Here is a 19731-nt window from a genome sequence, read left to right on the forward strand (position 1 = left end):
AAACCTTTAGAAATTCGATTGGATTTCTCATTACCACCCCACCAGTCTGTCGACTGGTCCTGAGTTAGGAGCGTATGCTGTTCCTAAGCTTTGGTGTTCTCAACTTCTTCTTATCATCCGCCCGCCAGCCATGGCGGTCGACTGCCACGGGCCCATTTGGGCTATCGATGATGTTTCCCGTTGCTTCCAACGCAAGTACGTCAACTATGTCGCTGCTACCATTGTTTTTAACCCCCGAGATTCGCCGGCTAACGTATAACTGTCAATTGTAGCTATCTCCAAGTAATATTTCCACTCACGGCCTGCGGGCTCTCATTACTATTCGTCATTTTTCGCGTCGCATACCAATGTACCGTTTCTCGAAAAAGCGCCTTCTTCAAGTTACTGGATCACAATGCGGCTGAAGGCGACACACAGGTTGCAACCTTGGATGATGAAGGGGAGGAAAGCGACCTAATGCTCAGCAAAGCGGCACAATCCGAGTTACCGACATTCGAAGTTGATCGTCCCCGCGGAGAAATCGCAACTCTAACGTTGGAGATCCTTGCGCTCGTAGGAGAAGTAGCCGTCTTCGTGGCTGTCCTTTCCACAGGCGCATGGGGTCGCCAGGGTACTCTTCCCGCCATCGCCAAGCTCGTTTCCTGGGGCTACATATTGTTCCTGGCATTGGTTAGATTGCTGCTTTCGACATTCGACCTCCATTCATCTCCCAGGCTGTGGAACCATACGGCATCTTTGTACGGACTGCAATGGGTTTTCACCGTCTTCGTGTTTCGCTCCGCCGTTATCCACCCCTTGTCAAATCGGGCCATGATCTTCAGCTCCATTGAATTTGGCTTGTCCACTTTGCTTTTGCTCATCGCGGTCACTACCCGTAGAGGAAACAAAGTGGTTTTGGTGTCGCATGATGAGGGCCTGGAGCCTGCGAGACATCCCACAGCCAGCTTGTTCTCGCTGGCTACTTTTGCTTGGCTGGATCCTCTCATTCTCAAGGGCTACAGGCAGCCGCTGGAGCTCGAAGATGTCTGGGATCTGACAGCGTCTCAGAAAGCAGCCACAGTGTTAGAAGACTTCCGCCGTAGGAACTATCAGGGCTCACTGGTGTGGAAACTGTGTCGGTACTTCTACGGTACCCTCCTTCTCCAAGGTGCCTGGACCATCTTTTCGAACCTGTTCACCTACCTGCCCACCATCCTCCTCCGGGTACTTCTGCAATACGTGGAGGATCCAAGGTCGTCGACTGCAAACGCCGCGTGGCTCTATGCTATCTTACTGTTCTGCTCTGGGGCTATTCAAGGTATCGCCGATGGTCAGGCTCTTTGGATTGGACGCAAGCTGGGTGTCAAACTTCGGGCTATTATTATTGGCGAAATTTACGCGAAGGCCCTCAGGCGGAAAGCGGGTTCGACTGTAGAATCCGCGAAGAAGCAGCCGGAAGAGCCTGCGAAGGATCAGAAGAAAGGCGGTTTCTTCTCATTTGGCCGGAAGAACAAGAAGGCAACAACCGACCCCGAGACTAATAATGCAAAGGCGAAGAAGTCGGAAGATGAGGAGGAGGACAAAGAACACATGGCTAACATTGGTACTATCATCAATTTGATGGCGATTGACTCTTTCAAAGTTAGCGAAGTCGGCGCCTACCTGCACTTTTTGTGGGCTAGCGTGCCAGTGCAGATCATCATTGCCGTAACACTATTGTACCGCCTCCTGGGCTTCAGCTCGTTTGCTGGAATTGTTATTATGGTCTTTATGTTGCCTATCAACCTTACGATCGCCAAACAGTTTACGAAGGTTCAGAATCGGATCCTGAAAGGCACTGATGCTCGGATTCATAGCACCAACGAGATCCTCCAGAATATCCGAATCATCAAGTACTTCGCCTGGGAGCAGCGTTTTGAAGACATTGTCAACGAGAAGCGAAAGGCGGAGCTTAAGGCCTTGCGTTTCCGGTACATCATCTGGTCTACGGCGGCGACTGTCTGGTATGGCACGCCCATCCTTATCACGTTCGCCTCATTCTTCTTGTATACGGTGGTGGAGGGAAAGAAGTTGACACCCTCGATCGCATTCCCGGCACTGTCGATGTTCTCATTGCTCCGCGTTCCCCTAGACCAGCTAGCCGACATGGTAGCACACGTTCAAGAGTCCAAGGTCTCCCTTGATCGTGTTGACACTTACCTAAACGAAGAAGAGACTCAGAAATACCGTCAACTCGAGGAGGAGAACTCTGATGGACAACCGCCCAAGATCGCGTTGGAAAATGCTACCCTTACCTGGGGATCTGCCCCGGGCCAGTACAAAGATGATCCGTCAGAAGAGGTCGCGGATGGTTTCCGTCTGATCAATATGGACGTGGACTTCCAGATTGGCAAACTCAACCTGATTACTGGTCCGACTGGCTCTGGCAAGACGTCGCTGCTTATGGCGCTTCTTGGCGAAATGAAGCTTCTGCAAGGAAAGGTTCACTTGCCTGGAGGCACGGCTAACCGCTCCGAACTCCCGGTCGATCCTCAGACAGGTCTCATCGAAAGCGTTGCCTACTGCGCACAAGAAGCATGGCTCGTGAATGCTACTGTCAAGGATAACATCGTGTTTGCTTCCCCCTTTGATCAACGCCGATACAATGCTGTAATCAAGGCCTGTGCCTTGGAGCGGGACCTGGCAATTCTCGATGCAGGCGACCAGACCCTTGTGGGAGAAAAGGGCATCAGTCTTTCAGGAGGCCAGAAACAGAGAATATCGCTTGCGCGCGCTGTGTACAGCAGAGCTCGGCACTTGCTTCTGGATGATTGCCTGAGTGCAGTCGATTCGCACACCGCTAAGCACATCTTCCGACAGGCTTTGACCGGTCCCTTGATGATGAACCGAACTTGTGTTCTGGTCACACACAATGTTGCTCTAACCGTGTTTGAAGCTGCCCATGTCATTGCACTTGATAATGGTAAAATCATTGCTCAGGGTCCTCCAGACGAAGTGGCGGCATCTGGTGCGTTGGGTGATGAACTCCTCAAACCCCGACCGACTTCCAGGACTACTACCCCCCGTCCTTCCCGCAGACCTTCGGATCATGCAGAGCAAGATGACGAATCTCTTACGAACGGAAATGCTACCAACGCCCCCAACGGAAAGGCCAAGGACAGTTCCGAACCTAAGTTGGTAGAGTCAAAGGCTGTTGGCAGTATCAAGTTGTCTACGGTTAAGATGTACCTTCAATCGATGGGATCCTGGCGTTACTGGATCGTGGCTGTGCTTGTTTTTTGCCTGCAACAGCTTGGGTCTGTGTCGACCAATATCTGGATCAGACAATGGGCCAATTCTTACCAGACTGAGGACGTCGGGGCGGATCCTGGTGACTACGCGGCGATGGCGGCCTTCAAGATTCCGTCGTTCAATGTTGGCGGTGTTCCTCGCACATCCACTTTTAGCGCACCCCAATTTGGCACGCAGTCAGTAACCGTCAATGCCAACGGCAATGTGAATGTATCATATTATCTCGGAGTCTACGCATTATTGGGAATTGCTTTCGTTGCTATTTCGCTAATCAGAGAGGGTGTCCTTTTCTGGGGTTCCCTGCACGCGTCTTTCAAGATCCACCAGCGCCTGTTGAGAGCGGTCATGCATGCAAAGTTCAAGTTCTTTGATTCGACCCCCCTGGGTCAACTGATGAACCGATTCTCCAAGGATGTGGAATCCGTTGATCAGGAAGTCGCTCCCGTAGCGATTGGCATGCTCCATAGTCTGGCATCGGTCGTGATGATTGTCATTCTTATTTCCGTCATCACGCCCGGATTCTTGATCGCGGGTATCTTCATCACCTTGGTTTATGTCGCTCTCGGTGCCGTCTACTTGAACGCCTCTCGCGACCTTAAGCGACTTGAATCCGTGCAGCGGAGTCCTCTGTACCAGCAGTTTGGTGAGACCTTGAACGGTATTGTTACCATCCGTGCCTATGGAGATGGACCGAGATTCATCGTTGACAATCACCGTCGCATCAACGCCTACAACCGCCCTCACATCTATCTGTGGGCGAGTAATCGCTGGTTGGCGCTCCGTGTTGATGTAACAGGTGCCCTGGTGTCATTCTTCACCGCTGTCTTTGTCCTGATAAACATTGGGAAGATTGATGCCGGTGCTGCTGGACTTTCGCTGACATACGCAGTCACGTTCACCGAGAACGTTCTCTGGCTAGTCCGGCTGTACTCGGAGGTTCAACAGAACATGAACTCTGTCGAACGTGTCAGGGAGTACCTCGAAGTCGAGCAAGAGGCAGATGCAGTTATTCCTGACTCTAGACCGCCGGCCAACTGGCCCAGTGGCGGCGCGGTTGACTTCATTGGGTATACAACTCGGTATCGACCCGACCTTGACCCCGTTCTCAGGAACGTCTCATTCACCGTGCAACCTGGAGAGAAGGTCGGTATCGTCGGCCGCACTGGTGCTGGCAAGAGCTCGCTTGCTCTGGCGCTTTTCCGTGGCCTCGAAGCTGAAAAGGGCCGCATCGTCATTGACGGCGTGGACACCAGCGCAATCGGTCTCCGTGACTTGCGAGAGTCGATTACCATCGTTCCCCAAGACCCTACTCTGTTTACAGGAACTATCCGCAGCAATCTGGACCCGTTCGACCTCTTCACGGATGAGCAGATTTTTACCGCCCTGCGACGTGTGCACTTGATCGGCCCTGGTACCTCTGGCACCGCGACTCCATTGACCACTAGTACGCTCGCGGAGCCCAGTTCTGCAACTCCCACCGGTGTCACTAGTAGCGCTATCCTGGACAACAAGAACATCTTCCTCAACCTGGACACTGCGGTCTCCGAATCCGGGTCCAACCTGTCCCAAGGCCAGCGACAGCTCTTGTGTCTTGCACGTGCACTACTCAAGAATCCCAAGGTCTTGATGATGGACGAAGCCACCGCCTCCATAGACTACAACACCGACTCCAAGATCCAAGAAACCCTCCGGGAACTCCGGGAAAGCACCATTATCACCATTGCGCACCGTCTACAGACAATCATTGACTACGACAAGGTCTTGGTCCTGGATCACGGCCGAGTTATCGAGTACGACCACCCCTGGACATTAATAAATAAGGGTGACGGTCTCTTCCGAAGCATGTGTGAAAACAGCGGTAACATGGATAGTCTTCTGGAAGGAGCCAAGAAAGCGTGGGATCATAAAAATAGTGGTAATGATTCATAGATCGTCCCTTTCTTGCTTTAGTTCTTGACGTGTCCCTGCATGTCTTGATTTCTTCTTTCTACTATTGATAGGGACCTTAAAAGAAAAGTCGCACATATTGGAAGGCCCTTGTTACACATATTATCTATCAATTCTGTTTATTATTGACTGTGTGAAAGCTGGCGCATGGGGTATCGCTACTATTGCTATTTTTATTCATCTTCCATTTCTTTTTACTTCTTATACATTCGTTGTGCCTCAAAAAAAATGGAGGCTTTGCTGACCCTTCTTTGTCCCCTGTCTCAAAAAAATTGCTTGAATGTGACTATATAGAGAATATACAATGTTCATATAATACGCTGCACCCATAGCATGGATTAGGCACCAGCTGAGAATAATAGTAGTTATAGGCCCATGGAAACCACTGGCCTGAGGCAAAGTCAAAAAAAGCGTACGAAGGGTCAGCCGGCTCAGCGACCAGAAGGATGTAATTGTAGAGCACTGAGTATACAGTGAAGAAATTGCACAAAATCTCGCCACACTCAACTGCACAACCGGGCATGCACGGCTACTGATTCATGGACCCTACAAGTCACTGGACCCTTAACTTTCTGAATTCGGGAACAGGGAAAACAAGGTGCGCTTGGCATGCATCCCACCTAACCGGGATAGGACTAGCGCAGAATAAGTTTATTTATCCGCCGAGATCCGGGAGTGGATGACACCAGATACAGATCATCATCGATTCCCATCGCTACGGGGAGTACGTAGTAACTAGTTAGTCTAGATAGATAACTTATCTCATCTACAATTAGTTTCTCTTGGCATCGTGTATGATGAAATGGACCTTAGTTACTGGCACCGGGGAGGGTGGCCATGCCATTCCATATATTATCTACCTCATCTATCTTGTGATGCGAGCGAGCGAGCGAGCAGAAAGAAATTCAACCGCTCTTCTCCGGCCAGTCCTTGATGTATATGCCAATTAATTTTCTTTTCATTTTCATTTTTGGATGATATCATCCGCTATTATGCGGAAAGAATACAGCTTCCATGATATCACCACAGCAAGATAGGCGAGGATTAAGCGCACAAGAGACCATGGGTCCAACGAACTCCAGGTTCGAAGTTTAATGGATGGGATTTCCGCACTGCCGAACCGACCTATAAGGCGGTGCATTGTTGGAGGCGAAACTCTTTCTCTTCATTTCTCCCTTGTTGTATGTGAGACAAGGTTTGTCAATAGGCTTTGGCCGGCCATGTCATGATGCAAGAGATGCAAGTCGAGGCTCCGCTCCTGTTGGGGTTTTTGACCGGCCGCGCGTCCGACAGGGCTGGATTGCATTTCATCATATCGTTGCACTCAGCAGTTTTTGTAAGCATGAGGAGTTGACGGAGGCTATAAGAGTAGCTCATGTTGTTTCTTGTCGGCTGAGAGTTTTGTGGAATTTGTAGAGAAGTGTCTACGCCTTTTTTTGTGTTGGATATACTGTCTTTGCATACTCTCGAATCCAATTCATAAGAAGGGAACTATTGCTTAAGATATCATATCGAGTTTCAATTTACTCGGCACGATGCGCATTTTCTCCGCCTTGAACGGCCTCCTGCTTGCAGGAGCCGCCGTGGCTCAGAGCTCCTCGAGCTGCTCTCTTCAGTCAAACGAAACCCAAGCCGTTAACTACGGCTACGCGCTCTCGTTCTTCCTCGACCGCTTCTATTCGTCGATTCCGGTCAACCAGACCTTCTTGAGCAGCTCCCAGAATGGCTCCAACTCGCAGTACTTCACCAACTTCCAGGGCATCCAGAGACAGAATCGCCTGGGCGTGCGTGCTGTGCAACAACTTGGCTCGAAGCTGTCTGGCTGGACCCCTCAGAATTGCAGCTTCACCTTCCCAAGTGCCAGTGACGCCGACACCTTCGTGCAGACTGCGCTCCAGTTGGAGTCTACAGTTGCCGGGGCGTACATTGCCCTGGCTGGTTATACCCAGGCCCCCGAGGCTTCGTTCTTGTGGGCCCGTTTGGCTGCTGAGCACACTGCTCACGCCTACTATATCGCGAGTCAAAACCAGACCGTTCTTTTCCCGACCAACAGCTCTTCGCTGGTGCCTGCATACAGCCCGGGTTACGTTCTATCCAACGGAACTGCTCCCGGTCAGCTTGGCTCATACTTCCAAGGCTGCGTCACTGCTCCTCCGGTCCCGTGCGGCCAGACCCTGTTCATCGGACCTCTTACTGCCACTCTTGGTGCGAACGTCTCCGCAAGCGCAGCTGCTTCAAGCTCGGCCTCACTGTCTGCATCCGCAACTCCTTCGCCCAGCTTTGCGAGGAGATTCTTCTAAAGTCTAGTTCTGTATCCAGTGGAGCGGCGCTTGGCATTGTCAGTAAAGTCCAAGCCTGTGTGGTATCCCGGAACAATCGCCGCACAAAGATATTCGGTACAACAATTGAGAAGGAGAGGTAATAATTGAGATGGCGTCTGTTAATAATGCCTTAATGTCCAATCCTGAATTAATGTAATTGACAATCTAAAGAGCTTGACGTGTAATGTATGATCGCCTAAATATAGTGCCATTATTTCGCACGCTGTATGAGTTGAATTATAAAGTGTCTCTAGTCGTGGCAATAAGACCGCTGATGCTATGCTAGGTTGTGAGTTCATAAATTCGCATAGTCGGTACACCTCCGGAAGCGTCGAACGCCGCCCGGTCTCTGAGGAAAACAACGCCGCGAGAGACATTGCCGGTCCTAATGACGTAGATTAGTAAGACACATAAGCCTAGTCAACACTGGAAGTGCTATACTCAACACCTACATAGCTAGACTAATGCCTCTGGATCCGCGTTGGCTTCAGGAAGAACAAACCTGAGGTGCCATATGGCGCAAGTCGGAATCACACCAGAGCTTCAAGGGCAACCCATCTATTCAAAGAGCCGCTTCTATGTTGGTAAGATGAGAATAATCTGCTGTATGATACTTCAGGGTGTTGGGTTCGAACCAGGAACGCCTTGCTTTTTTAGCCTGGTTGAATAAGTGTAAGATACCGCTCCAGGCTCTCCCCAAGTACGTTGATGAATGGCCACTGGGTATTCTTTCGAAAGAGGCGAGCCCAAAGCTTGATGACGGCCAATCCAAGGCTTCCAGGGTCCTGGCTTGGAAACGATTCTCCTTCATCGAGATCCATTGATTTGTAAGCTTCTTGCACAATGCAACGCGTCCAATGTAAGATCCGATTCTCATTCTCTAAAGCCCATATTCAAGTTAGCAAACCATCGACCGCTGTTTGAGCCTGCTTTAGAAGGAATAGGTCATACCACTCAGGGCTTGGCTGCTGCCAGTTTCAGCCAAGGACATAAGCCATTTGCTAAGAAGAACAGCGCATTCTAGACTGGCAAGTGAGTGACGAACACTCCAGAAGAAGGCTTGACTGCGCGCCACGTGGTCGATACCCAGGCGTACGGGAATGCTCAGTGCGTGTGCAGAATAAATGAGGGCAGGTGTCAATCTATAGCTCCTTCCTGGTCGCGGCGATCTGTGTATCGCGGTAGCAATACGATATGGATCCCGCGTCTCCAACTGACGATGCGGTCCAAGGTTGAGAGACAAGCGAACATATGCCAACCCTAAGAGTGAACTAGAAGTGAACGGAATGGGCCCATTCTCATTATGCGGATCAAGACTAGATTCCGGGGCTTGTTGCCAAACTGAAGTCCAGGACCGGAGTGCTCTCCTGATCAGGCGCGTTAGCCCATACTTATATGAAGTTACCCGGGCAATCAAAAACTGATTTTGCTTGACGGAAGAACTTACTCTAGCTTGTTCAACTCCTCGGTCGGAAGCGCAAATGACTGGTCGCCATTCGGAATAGATAGCTCGCTCACAAGATGGATGCGTTGAAGTAGGCCATGGAGCAAAATATAATTACCTAAAGGCGCAGGGATTGGATCCAGAAGTACTGGATTTCGTGAAGGTTGCAGCAATAGTGCCAAGGCATCCTGAAAGAATAGTTGCTGAGAGCCCACCTCCTTTTGGGCAGCCTCCCAGTCGTGGGCTGTGGCGGCTTTCCATTCCTTCGTGGAACATGGGAGACGTAGATGAACTTCACTGCTGCGGAGTACCGGGTAGATGTTGTATGCGATACTATGAACGTGAACAAAGCAAAATGAGATGAAACGGGTGCGTCTTATAGATTCCTCTTCCGCCCATTCATGCCATTGCAAAGGAGAATGCCGTGGGGCAACTGTAATATTTTCCATCAGCCCGAATTCTCGCAAGCACCGAACGAGCAGATTCTGTAGGCCAAACGCTTCTTGAACAAGCTCGGCCTTCTCCCAGGTAGAGTACCCCATCAAAGCTAGCAGAGTACGAATAGTTTCAATTCTCCTCCAAGCGTTCATTCCCGCGGCAAAATCTGGCGATGAGACCAACGGATCCTGGCCCGAGCGCTGAGATGATTCCCGGATACTATTCAATGGTATCTGGATGATAGAATTAAAGGATGGCAAACTTGACTCCTTCGACAGTCGATATAATACAATCGCCTTGGCTGCATAAAACAGTCTCTCTGCATTACGGTGCTCGAAGCGATATTGAGCACCTATTGTCATGAGAGCCAGGATGAGCTCCGGGGCTCGTTCATTAACCCGGAATGTCGGTATATGTAGAAAGGGAAGATGAGTATGAAAGCCAAAAAAGAAGGAGGTCAAGTATCGCGTCAACGTGTGACGCGAAGGTAGGACGAAATCTGGTATAAGGTAACGAAACTCGTCCAAGGAGGCCGCCAGACGCTGCCTCTGCTCTTCTGTAACTTTCAGCGACGTTGGGTTCTTGCTACTCTGAGGAGGCTCTGTATACTAGTTAGTACAAGTGTCCGACTGTCACACCTCGTTTTGATCTCTGAATGAACATACCGTAGTCTGATACAGATGCGAAGCTCTGGTCTCCTGGAGGTACGGACGGCAGCCACGACCGGAAGGGCGAGTCAGCCCGCGATCTCTCAGACTGGCGGGAGCGCGATGAGGATTCATGTTGCTCCCCGGCACTTCTGTTGAATTCGGGTTGCTCAGTTGACACAGGATTGTGAATCTGAGAGATGTCCCCGAATGCTGGCACCCACTCCGATGGGAGACCGATCGAGTCCAGAAAATGCGTGAAATCCTGGAAATGATTGAGCTCCTCATGTAGATATGGGATCGGTTGGGCTGAAAGTAGGTTAGCCGCGCGTGCTTCGCAGAGGGATGAGAGATTCATTACCTGGTGGCGGTGCATGTCGGTAGTTGCCCGGAAGAAGAAGCTGCGCAGCTTCCAAAATCTCCGCATCATGGCCGACTGCGCCGGCATGAGCCCCCAAGTCACCCGCACTACTACTAGCCGTATTTAGAACAGTATTGCGATCCTGCTCGATGTATGGTCCACGTTGCGGCCCTGCCCACTGTTCCGCAATCGGCGGCATGGGAATAGTAACATCTGGACGCGGCGTCGGCTGAACATTGTTATAGTGGGGCTGAACAGTGGTGGGCTCTGAAGTTCCAGCTCTATTGGCATGGTCCAAGGCTTCGTGATCCGGTTGCGAATTCGGTGAAACTAAACCACTGGTACTTTGATGTGCAATGGTTGTATGTCGCTTCAACAGATCTCGTCGCGTGAATGCGGAGCCACAGAAGCATATATACGGTTTTTCTTTGGTGTCTAAGGGTGCACAGGACCTTAGCTTAGCAAGTGGAACTAATTTAGACAATGCAAAGTATCCAGACACGACTTGACTAGCTGGGATCGCTGAGGATGATGCAACTTACGTGTGCGAACATGTCGCTCCAAATGTTCCGTTCTTCTGAAACTGCGTCCGCAATGGACACAGACCCGAGTTTTTGCTCCCGCACTCGAGCGACGAGAGCCCCGAGAAGGTTGTGAAGGAGACTGAGACAGCATCAAGTCATTTGGAGATAAAGCAATGACCAGACTATACAGATAAGATGTCGCAACCTCTCCAATTGGAGACACCAGGTACTAGGGGAGAGGAGACTAACTGTGGAGGATGGTGAGGAAAGAAAAGGAAACGTGCGAGTGACTCCAACCGTCGGTGCCGAATCGGCTGCCCCAACGCCACTTTGGGAGAGTTGACCCCACTTGCGCGATAAGCTGCCTTTCTCCAACCCGGTCGGTCAGCTGTTGCTCGATGGGATGTAGTATATAGGTCAACATCATCACGAGAATAATGCGCGATGATTGTCTCAACTTCAATTCCTTGAGCTGCCCTGGCCTCAACGTGAGTTTCAATTCTGATCAAGTCGACTAGTCTTGTTCCCGATAATCGTCGCCCGCGGATATGACGCAAACTTGGACCTTTCCGGGAGTTGCCGTCGTCACAGGAGCCGGTGGCACAGGCACGTATACCTTCAAGTCCATCGCGGGGAAAGGAAAAAGCAAAAATTTTAACCGTCTCGCAGGCATCGGTGCAGCCACAGCAAAAGCATTTGCTTCGGCAGGATGTGAAAGAATCGCAATCACGGATCTTAATTCTGCCTCTCTAGATCAGACTCGGGAGGCCATCCTCGCCTCTTACCCTCAGACGCGTCTTCTAGTCAAGGCGGGTGATATATCCGATGAGAGCTTTGTCGAGTCATTCGTCAGTGAGGTGGTGGATACATTTGGACGGCTGGATTATGCGGTCAATTGCGCCGGAATCCTAGGAGACGCCATGCGGACAACCGAGACATCAACGGCGGTATTTGACCATATCAACAACATCAATTACCGGGGTGCTTGGTTCTGCTCTAGAGCAGAGTTGAGACAAATGGTAGCACAGGATTCTTTACCGAGTCATGATCCGAATCGCGTTCCTCAGCGAGGGGCTATTGTGAACGTTGCAAGCCAGCTGGGAATCGTAGGGCGCCCGAGTGCTCGTAAGTTCACATTTTCTCCATCCCGAATTTTCCAGGTCACTTTGATTGAGCTAACTGCGTCGGATTTGCTTCTAGCTGCGTATTGTAGCTCCAAGGCTGCTGTGATTGCGATGACTCGCTCTGATGCAATCGACTACTCTGCGGAGGGCATCCGTGTAAATTGTGTCTGTCCGGGTGTAATTGAGACTCCAATGACAACGTACAGTGAGGAAATTCGCGAGCACTTTCAACCAGCAGTCGAGATTGCCCCAATGAAGAGGATGGGGAAACCGGAAGAAGTGGCTGATTCCATACTCTTCTTGTGTTCGACTTTTGCCTCGTTTGTGCAAGGACATGCGCTTGTTGTCGATGGAGGGTATATAATCAACTGATGAAAAGCTTCTTCAACCATAATAATGATAATGACTAAGAATGAAATAAGATGAACAACAGATCTAGTGTCATTAGCATTCAGGAGACACGAGAGGAAATCGAACGTTATGCCAACATCTTGCAGTATGTACAGAACGATATGGAAGTATGTAATCGGAAATCTGCATGTGAGAGGCATGCCGTCCAAGTTACCCACAAAATATAGTCAATGAGCGTTTCTCACCCAGACCAAATCCTATAAAATTCTAGCTATAATGTACTGTGTCTATCAATGACTCGCCACCTCTTTCCAATCGTAGTTTTTCTCCCATGCATATCCCGCTTTGAGTACCTTAAACTCCTGCCACAACCCTCCGACAATCTGCATACCGACCGGGAGCTTGACTTGGGGATCATCCTTGGCCGGAGCGTACCCCACTGGTATGCTCATCGCTGGGTGTCCCGTAACATCAAAAATTGCTGTGTTGATTGTCAAGCCCATGCTAGGCTTCAGAGACTCGACCGGTAGGCCTCGTGCACCATGTCTTGGTGCAACAACAGGAGTGGTTGGCATTACAACCACATCGTACTCCTGGAGCAGATCCTCGTAGAGGTCCCGAAGCCTTCGGCCGATATTCACTGATTTCCCGTACAAGTCAGGAAAGCGCGAGGTAAGATAGAGGCCATTGATTATAACGTTCTTCGTGGCTGGGAAGGCTCTTTGAAAGCCTTCCTTCGTCCACGGCAGTCTCTCACGCTCCATCTCCGTCATGTAGAGCCCCCTTCTGCCATGTGCCTGTCCAAGCAGCGTCAAGGAGCCTGATACACGCTGCTGAATGGTCCATATAGCAGGCCCATGGTAGTGGTCTGGAAGAGATACCTCCTCGACTGTTGCGCCAAGCTCCGCAAATTTCTGGGTGGCCGCCATGACCGACTCTTTGACTGCGGGGTCCACAGCAGTGTGCTCAAATCCTTCCTTCAAGACTCCTATTTTGAAGCCGTCGAGCCTCGTAGCGTCCGCTTGAAGCGACTTGGCGAACGAGGTAGAGCCGTGTTTAGGACTCCCCAGGCATCGATCGTCTATGCCATCATAGCCGGCGATAGCGTCTAAGCAAGAGGCAACGTCGATAACATTACGAGCAAGCGGGCCCGTGTGGTCATCAATAGCATCTCCGCTAGCAATACCGCTGAAAGGCACCAGCCCATATGTAGGCTTCAAGCCGACACCTGAGTTGACACGGTCAGCCATGTTTCTGAAAGCCAATTTATCCGAGATACCTACAACCGCAAAACGCGGAGGGAACCCGAATGCTTCCACCCTGGTCTCCACCGAGCGTAATGTCAACCAAACCAGCTGCAACCAAGGCTGCCCCTCCTGAGGTGCTTCCGCCAGCTGAGTATCCGGTCGCGAAAGGGTTCTCCACGGTTCCTTGAGCACTCGTGAAAGACGCCGTGGAATGGCAGTAGTTTTCACAAGTCGAAGTACCATGAATATCAGCACCAGCATCGAGAACTCGGGTCACAACCGTCGCATCTGTAATTGGTGTCCAAGAGGGAATGATATCACTTCCAAGCAACTGTGGTACACCTGCAACGGCAATGCAATCCTTCACGCTGATCGTCTTCCCCGTCAATAGCCCTCCCTCCGGATTGCCCTTGATCAGAAACTTGTGAGCCCAGGCCTGCCCAAATACTTGTTCCTCTGAGGATGGACGGTGAACATTATGTCGAGGGTATCGATCTAGATCGGGGACTGGCTGATAGTCTGGCAGGTTCGCCACGGTTTCGGCGCAGTCATGGACGGCTGCCAGGAGGGTATGAAAATCTTCCTCATCTTCTTGGTCAATATGGAGATCCAAATTGCGCAGAAGGGAGGCCGCATCTTCCCTCTTGACCGGGTTGTCCCTGTCGATGATCTGTAAGGTTCAAATTCGTGGAGGAGACAACGGGGATAACATGAATCGAGGACTCAGTACATACGGCGAAATAGAAGTGAACAATACCGACATGATGTGTGAGTAGATTTGGACACCAAGCTCAATTCTGCGGAGAGAAGAGTATTGAATCCAACGACAACGAAGAAGAAAAGGCCTGGCATGTGCCATGTGCCAAGCCTTATCGCCAGCAGTTGGAGTCGATTACTACATTTGGCAGGAAGGACTGTCGTGACTCCAACATCCCCCTCCCAGGCAGGCGTCCGGGGCGGCCTCACGGCCTGAAAGCCTAAGGGTTCAGCTTATCAGATGGGAATCTCCACTCTCTTTTTCAAACCGCCAAAACCCACCAAACCCATCGGACATGTCTATTTTCTACTTACACATTCGATAACTGACGAAATTATTTGAATCACTAGCCTTATCGCATTTTTCACCTACTCCAATGCCCCTCGTATCGCAGCCATCGATAATGCACGATGCCGTCTACTCCAACTGATAGACTCCAACGTGGCACTCCAACGGAGATAATTCTCCGTGGGAATTCTTATCAGCCAGCAGCTGAGCTCGACCTCATCGGCCCGTCATACTATCAGTAGCGATCATATTACTGGTGATAATGTTCCGCAGCCTGATCCCTGTGCAAGAAATGCCCAGCAATAAGAATGTAAGGGGTCCCGACTCAAGAGGGTACCAGGGTACGCCTCTTTCCCTTCCTCTGGACACCTACCATGTCGTACATCAATGAGGCCAAGGACCTCAAGGTCACTCCAGCCTCGGATGCTAGCGACGACATCAGAGTCGCTAGTTCTTCAGAGGTCAAAGTAGACGACGATAGCCATGAAGTTTTTAAGCAGGCAGATGGCAAGGTCAATTTTCGCACTGTCAGCTGGATCCGTGCATCAGCAATCTTCCTGAAGAGTATGTCTCCAACTAGTCACCTACAACGCGCAGTTTTCTGATCGGACTTCCTCCAGTGCTGTTCGCAACGGGCATCCTCTCCATCCCATCAGTGATGTATGACCTGGGGGCCTTCCCTGGTGCCGTTAACCTGGTAGGATGGTGTGTCATCAATGCCTACGGAGCCATAATCCTGGGCAATTTTCGCACACTATATCCACAATGTCACTCCGTGGCCGACATGGCCCAGCTCATAGGAGGCCCCATGCTCCGCGAGCTTGTCGGATTCATGTTCATCGTGACATACGTGATTACTGCTGCATCAGGGATAATTGGCGTCTCGGCCGCATTCAACGCCCTCTCCCTTCATTCCCTGTGCACAGTGTGGTTTTCATTCATCGCAACCATCATCATCGCAGGCTTTGCTAGCGTGCGCAAGTTCTCCCACATCGGGTGGCTCACCTGGGTGGGCTTCGTTAGCATCCTAGCCGCTGTCCTCATTGTCGTGTACGTCCCCTAACCCCTTTCCCACCAACACCATAAGCCTAACACCCCTTCCAGAATCGGCGTAACAACCCGCTCCCGCCCAGCCATAGCCCCTCAAACAGGTCCCTACGACCTGGGCTACCATGCAATCGGCTCCCCAAGCTTCGCAGCGGGGATAACCGCCTCAGCTACCATATTCGTGTCCAGCGCCGCAACCTCGGCCTTCCTGCCCGTGATCTCCGAAATGCGCAAACCCAAGGACTACCCGAAAGCCGTATACCTCTGCATGTCATTCGTAACATCCTCTTACCTCGCCTTCGCACTAGTAATCTACGCCTGGTGCGGGAAATGGATCGCCTCTCCGGCCCTCGGCAGCGCCGGCACGACCATAAAACGCGTCGCCTACGGCATCGCCCTACCAGGCTTGATTGTCAGCGGCTCTCTCTACGTGCACGTAGCGGCAAAATACCTCTTCGTTCGAATTTTACGTCACTCGCGCCATCTTCAAGCTAACACAGTCATTCACTGGGGTACGTGGTTGGGATGCACGATAGGATTAGCTGCGATTGCATTTATCTTGGCGTGCGCGATCCCGATATTCACGTATGTGCTGGCGTTGGTGGGGAGCTTGGGGTTTGCGCCGTTGGCGTTGTGTTTGCCGGGGTGGTTGTGGGTGTATAGTCATGGGGAGTATTGGAAGTCTGGAGGGGTGGTGAAGCGGGTTGTGTATTTGTTGCATATATTGTTGATTCTTTTGGGGGCGTTCATGACGGTGGGTGGGACGTATGGAGTTATTGTGCAGATTATGGATGCGTATAGAGATGGGGAGATCGATGGGGTGTTCTCGTGTGCAGATAATAGTGGTTCTACTTGATCATATCTACTAGAGTAATGTACTAATATATGCAATCAATATTCATAGATCATGATTTGGTCTTGCTTTGGTGGTCCACACAGATTATGAGGATGTGATTGTAGATTGTCATTCGTCGTATGGCTCGTTCGAATTGGTAGGAAATCATAACCTTAGCTAACACAGATAGTATTCGAATTGAGAAAAAGAAATGGAATAGAAAAAGGCGGAAAGTAAATTTAAGACAGCCACGAGACCCTCAATTCTTGACGTTGTCAAGAGACATCAACGCTAACAGACAATCGAGAATCTCCGAATCAGCACATCCTCCTGCAGAACCGGAGCCTGGCATATCCCTGAGCCTACAACATCAATGATTTGACTGCATACCGTATCATTGAAGACCTGCACTGAACAGTTCGAAACAATACTCATCGTTGCTATGTAGCCCAAGGAGCCGCCGTTGAGGATTGCATCGTGGCAGGGCAATGTCCCGTTCCCAGAGAAAGAGGTTTCTACGCCGGTGCAGTGTGTATTTTGATATAGAGATATCTCCCAGGTGGTATTTGGCGCGATTATTCGATTTTGTGTGTAAGGGAAAGCGTGGGCAGGGAATAAGATTGCCAAAGTGGATAGCAGTAAATTCATCGTGTTAGGTTCGGCTTTATGAATGCTGGTTCGCTGGGAGGGTGGCGTTCTTCCGTGGGAGCACTGATAGCTGGGTGGGATGAAAGTGTATGTCTGGCCTTCAGCGTAAGCGACTATATTCGTGTCTCGAAGTCGATGCGAAGAGGGGGAGTATAAGAGAAACACGTCGATAAGGGAAGGGTCATTGTCAATGGAGAAGGTTGAGTCACTGACTTGCACTGTTTTAGTGGTGCCTGTGACAGGGTTTAGGCAAGGGACGCATTTATGAATGACCGATCTTCAAGGCCTCATCTGACGAAAAGGTTGACGGAATAGACGCATCATGATGTCAGTTCCAGAAATCCTCGTGAGGAGAAACGGAAAATAGTTCACCGAATTTGCGGCTCTTGCTTCCTTCGTGAGCTTTACTAATTGGCGGAGTCTAAATTTGGAGGTACTGGAGAATATCTTGGTCTAAGGTCTCCGCTGATTTAGTGACCATGCTTTGGGTTTGTATCTGGCCAAGCGGGTCAAGGACCTCAGGGCTGAGACTCGGATCGGGAGACAAGAAGGGCTCTGTGATGACTGGTTCTTCGGTAGGCCCAATATCATGGAAGTCTACAACTTCAGTGTATCTGGCATCCTGATCAGTCTGGAACTCGGTCAAGGATCGCAAGAGACTTACATCATGATTTTCCACTCATCGATTGAATGCGCCACTTCACTGAAAGACCAGTCGAACATTTGTTCAGCGACCGGCTCATCAGTGGGATCGTGATATACGCTCAAGTAAGGATGTTCCAAGGCTTTCGCAGCAGAGATCCGCTTGTCGGGATCAAATATGAGCATCTCTCCAAGGAGATCAATAGCTGCGAACAAAGCTCATCAGTATACAAGTACCTTTCACACACTTGTTTGATTGTGGAAGGGGTAGGTACCATTTTCATCAGAGTCTGGAAACAATGTCGCCCAAGGAGCTGGCTGGCGCTTTGGCAGTGATTTCACAAGGTCAAGGGTCTATATGATAAATCAGCTTTCAGGTAGACCAACGATCGACTCAGCTCTTACTGTTTTTGTACAGATCCTCTCAATGACCTCGTCGGGTGGGTTCCCCAGAGCATCTGTGATCAGGAAGAATTGGTTGATATGATCCTTCCCAGGAAACAATGGCTTGCCGCGAAGCATCTCTGCGACAATGCAGCCAGCACTCCAGATATCCACCTGCATTCCGTATTTTTGCCATGTCAACATGATTTCTGGTGCCCTGTAATATCTGGTTGAAACATATCCAGTCATCTGAGGCTCCTGCAGTCGCGCTAGACCAAAGTCACAGATCTTCAAGTCACAGTTTTCGTTGATCAGTATGTTGCTCGGTTTGAGATCTCGGTGTATCACGCCTGCGGAGTGGATGTATTTGAGGCCTCGCTAGGGTCGTTAGCAAGTCCGTGTCAACTTGGAGAGTTCGGCAGGCTTACCAAAAGCTGATAGGTGAAATATTGAACAAATTTGCCATCCAGAGGCTTTGAGGTAAGAAGGCGGTTCAGGTCAGTCCCCAAAAGATCCGTCACCAGGTAACTGCGTCCTATCGTCAGTACTCTTGCGAACAATTCGTTGGAATCAGCCATTGTGCTAGCCACATACACGTCCTCTAATGGTGAAATAAAAATGTCGCTCAGGCCAATCAGCTGTTGAACGTCAGCAGTCGCATGGTATTAGGAATGAAGTGCGAGGAGACGGACATTTTCATGACGCAGGTGTTTCAGGAGCTTCACTTCGCGGTAGGTGCGTTTGGCGAGGGTGGCGTTGGAGAACGGCTTCATCATTTTCTTGATAGCTACTGGCTGGCGCGTAATCATGTCATAAGCCGAGCTAGTGTGGCCGCACCGTGGTCAGCTAATCTAATCCGTATATTCAGGCAGAGCGACTACATGTAAAAGAAGGAGTGCTCGTACCAGACAAGCCCGAATGCACCAAGTCCAACAGGCTGGAGGTCAGAATATCTGGGCAGGAGATTAGTAGCTACGAATCGACCTTAGTAGCGAAGTGATCACTCACCTGTTGGTAGTCTCGAACGTAGTCCCCAAGATTTGAGATCGCAAGAACTCCGCCATGTTGTCTGACAGAAAGGGAAACCGTGTAAAACAGAGAATGGGTGCAAGAATGGTAGGTAGTAGATGGTAGTTAAAGGAGTTAGTACTAACTTAGCACTACTGACTCAGTAGTACTACCCAGTAGTAGTAAGTCCGTAGTAAGAACTGAAAGTGGCAAAGTTAAACTTGAAGACCCTGGTGATATATGGTTTTAAAGAATCAGGGAGGAGGAAGTATGCCAGCTGAGCAAAGGCAAGCCAGTTGCATCATGGACGGCCACTAGTGTTAAGGGAAGTTCCCGCCATGCACCTGTAGGCGTTGTGGTGGTGGTGAATAATGAATGAGAAGGAAGAGGAGGAAGTAGTAGTAGATACTCGAGTTAACTATTAACTACTTTAATTACTGGGAGTACC

At 50.3% G+C, this 19731-nt stretch overlaps 7 protein-coding genes across 7 annotated transcripts; 4 read left to right on the top strand and 3 right to left on the bottom strand.

Annotated features, from left to right (window-relative positions):
- Positions 1-130: 130 nt before the first annotated feature.
- On the top strand, positions 131-5199 carry An07g03920 (uncharacterized protein; the record flags this gene model as incomplete). The annotated part of the gene is made up of 3 exons (XM_059748377.1): positions 131-195; positions 273-1402; positions 1463-5199. The coding sequence occupies 3 exons, from the start codon at positions 131-133 to the stop codon at positions 5197-5199; spliced, it is 4932 nt and encodes a 1643-aa protein (XP_059605361.1).
- Positions 5200-6752: 1553 nt separating this feature from the next.
- Positions 6753-7998, top strand: An07g03930 (hypothetical protein; the record flags this gene model as incomplete). Its single annotated transcript, XM_001391438.3, has 3 exons — positions 6753-7468; positions 7793-7939; positions 7995-7998. The coding sequence occupies 3 exons, from the start codon at positions 6753-6755 to the stop codon at positions 7996-7998; spliced, it is 867 nt and encodes a 288-aa protein (XP_001391475.3).
- A 193-nt stretch (positions 7999-8191) lies between these two features.
- Positions 8192-11379, bottom strand: An07g03940 (uncharacterized protein; the record flags this gene model as incomplete). Its single annotated transcript, XM_059748378.1, has 7 exons — positions 8192-8418; positions 8490-8905; positions 8986-10021; positions 10086-10376; positions 10429-10863; positions 10971-11181; positions 11302-11379. The coding sequence occupies 7 exons, from the start codon at positions 11377-11379 to the stop codon at positions 8192-8194; spliced, it is 2694 nt and encodes an 897-aa protein (XP_059605362.1).
- Positions 11380-11500: 121 nt separating this feature from the next.
- On the top strand, positions 11501-12448 carry An07g03950 (uncharacterized protein; the record flags this gene model as incomplete). The annotated part of the gene is made up of 3 exons (XM_001391440.1): positions 11501-11558; positions 11622-12077; positions 12153-12448. 3 exons carry the CDS (start codon positions 11501-11503, stop codon positions 12446-12448), a joined length of 810 nt encoding a protein of 269 aa, XP_001391477.1.
- Positions 12449-12717: 269 nt separating this feature from the next.
- An07g03960 (uncharacterized protein) lies at positions 12718-14437 on the bottom strand (the record flags this gene model as incomplete). Its single annotated transcript, XM_001391441.1, has 3 exons — positions 12718-13655; positions 13711-14333; positions 14409-14437. 3 exons carry the CDS (start codon positions 14435-14437, stop codon positions 12718-12720), a joined length of 1590 nt encoding a protein of 529 aa, XP_001391478.1.
- Positions 14438-15093: 656 nt separating this feature from the next.
- On the top strand, positions 15094-16622 carry An07g03970 (uncharacterized protein; the record flags this gene model as incomplete). Its single annotated transcript, XM_001391442.1, has 3 exons — positions 15094-15283; positions 15340-15769; positions 15824-16622. 3 exons carry the CDS (start codon positions 15094-15096, stop codon positions 16620-16622), a joined length of 1419 nt encoding a protein of 472 aa, XP_001391479.1.
- Positions 16623-17670: 1048 nt separating this feature from the next.
- An07g03980 (uncharacterized protein) lies at positions 17671-19339 on the bottom strand (the record flags this gene model as incomplete). Its single annotated transcript, XM_001391443.3, has 9 exons — positions 17671-17863; positions 17914-18097; positions 18167-18245; positions 18297-18653; positions 18704-18803; positions 18870-18913; positions 18968-19097; positions 19181-19228; positions 19284-19339. The coding sequence occupies 9 exons, from the start codon at positions 19337-19339 to the stop codon at positions 17671-17673; spliced, it is 1191 nt and encodes a 396-aa protein (XP_001391480.1).
- Positions 19340-19731: the final 392 nt, after the last annotated feature.

The sequence above is a fragment of the Aspergillus niger genome (assembly GCF_000002855.4).
Source record: "Aspergillus niger supercontig An07".
Taxonomy (NCBI): domain Eukaryota; kingdom Fungi; phylum Ascomycota; class Eurotiomycetes; order Eurotiales; family Aspergillaceae; genus Aspergillus; species Aspergillus niger.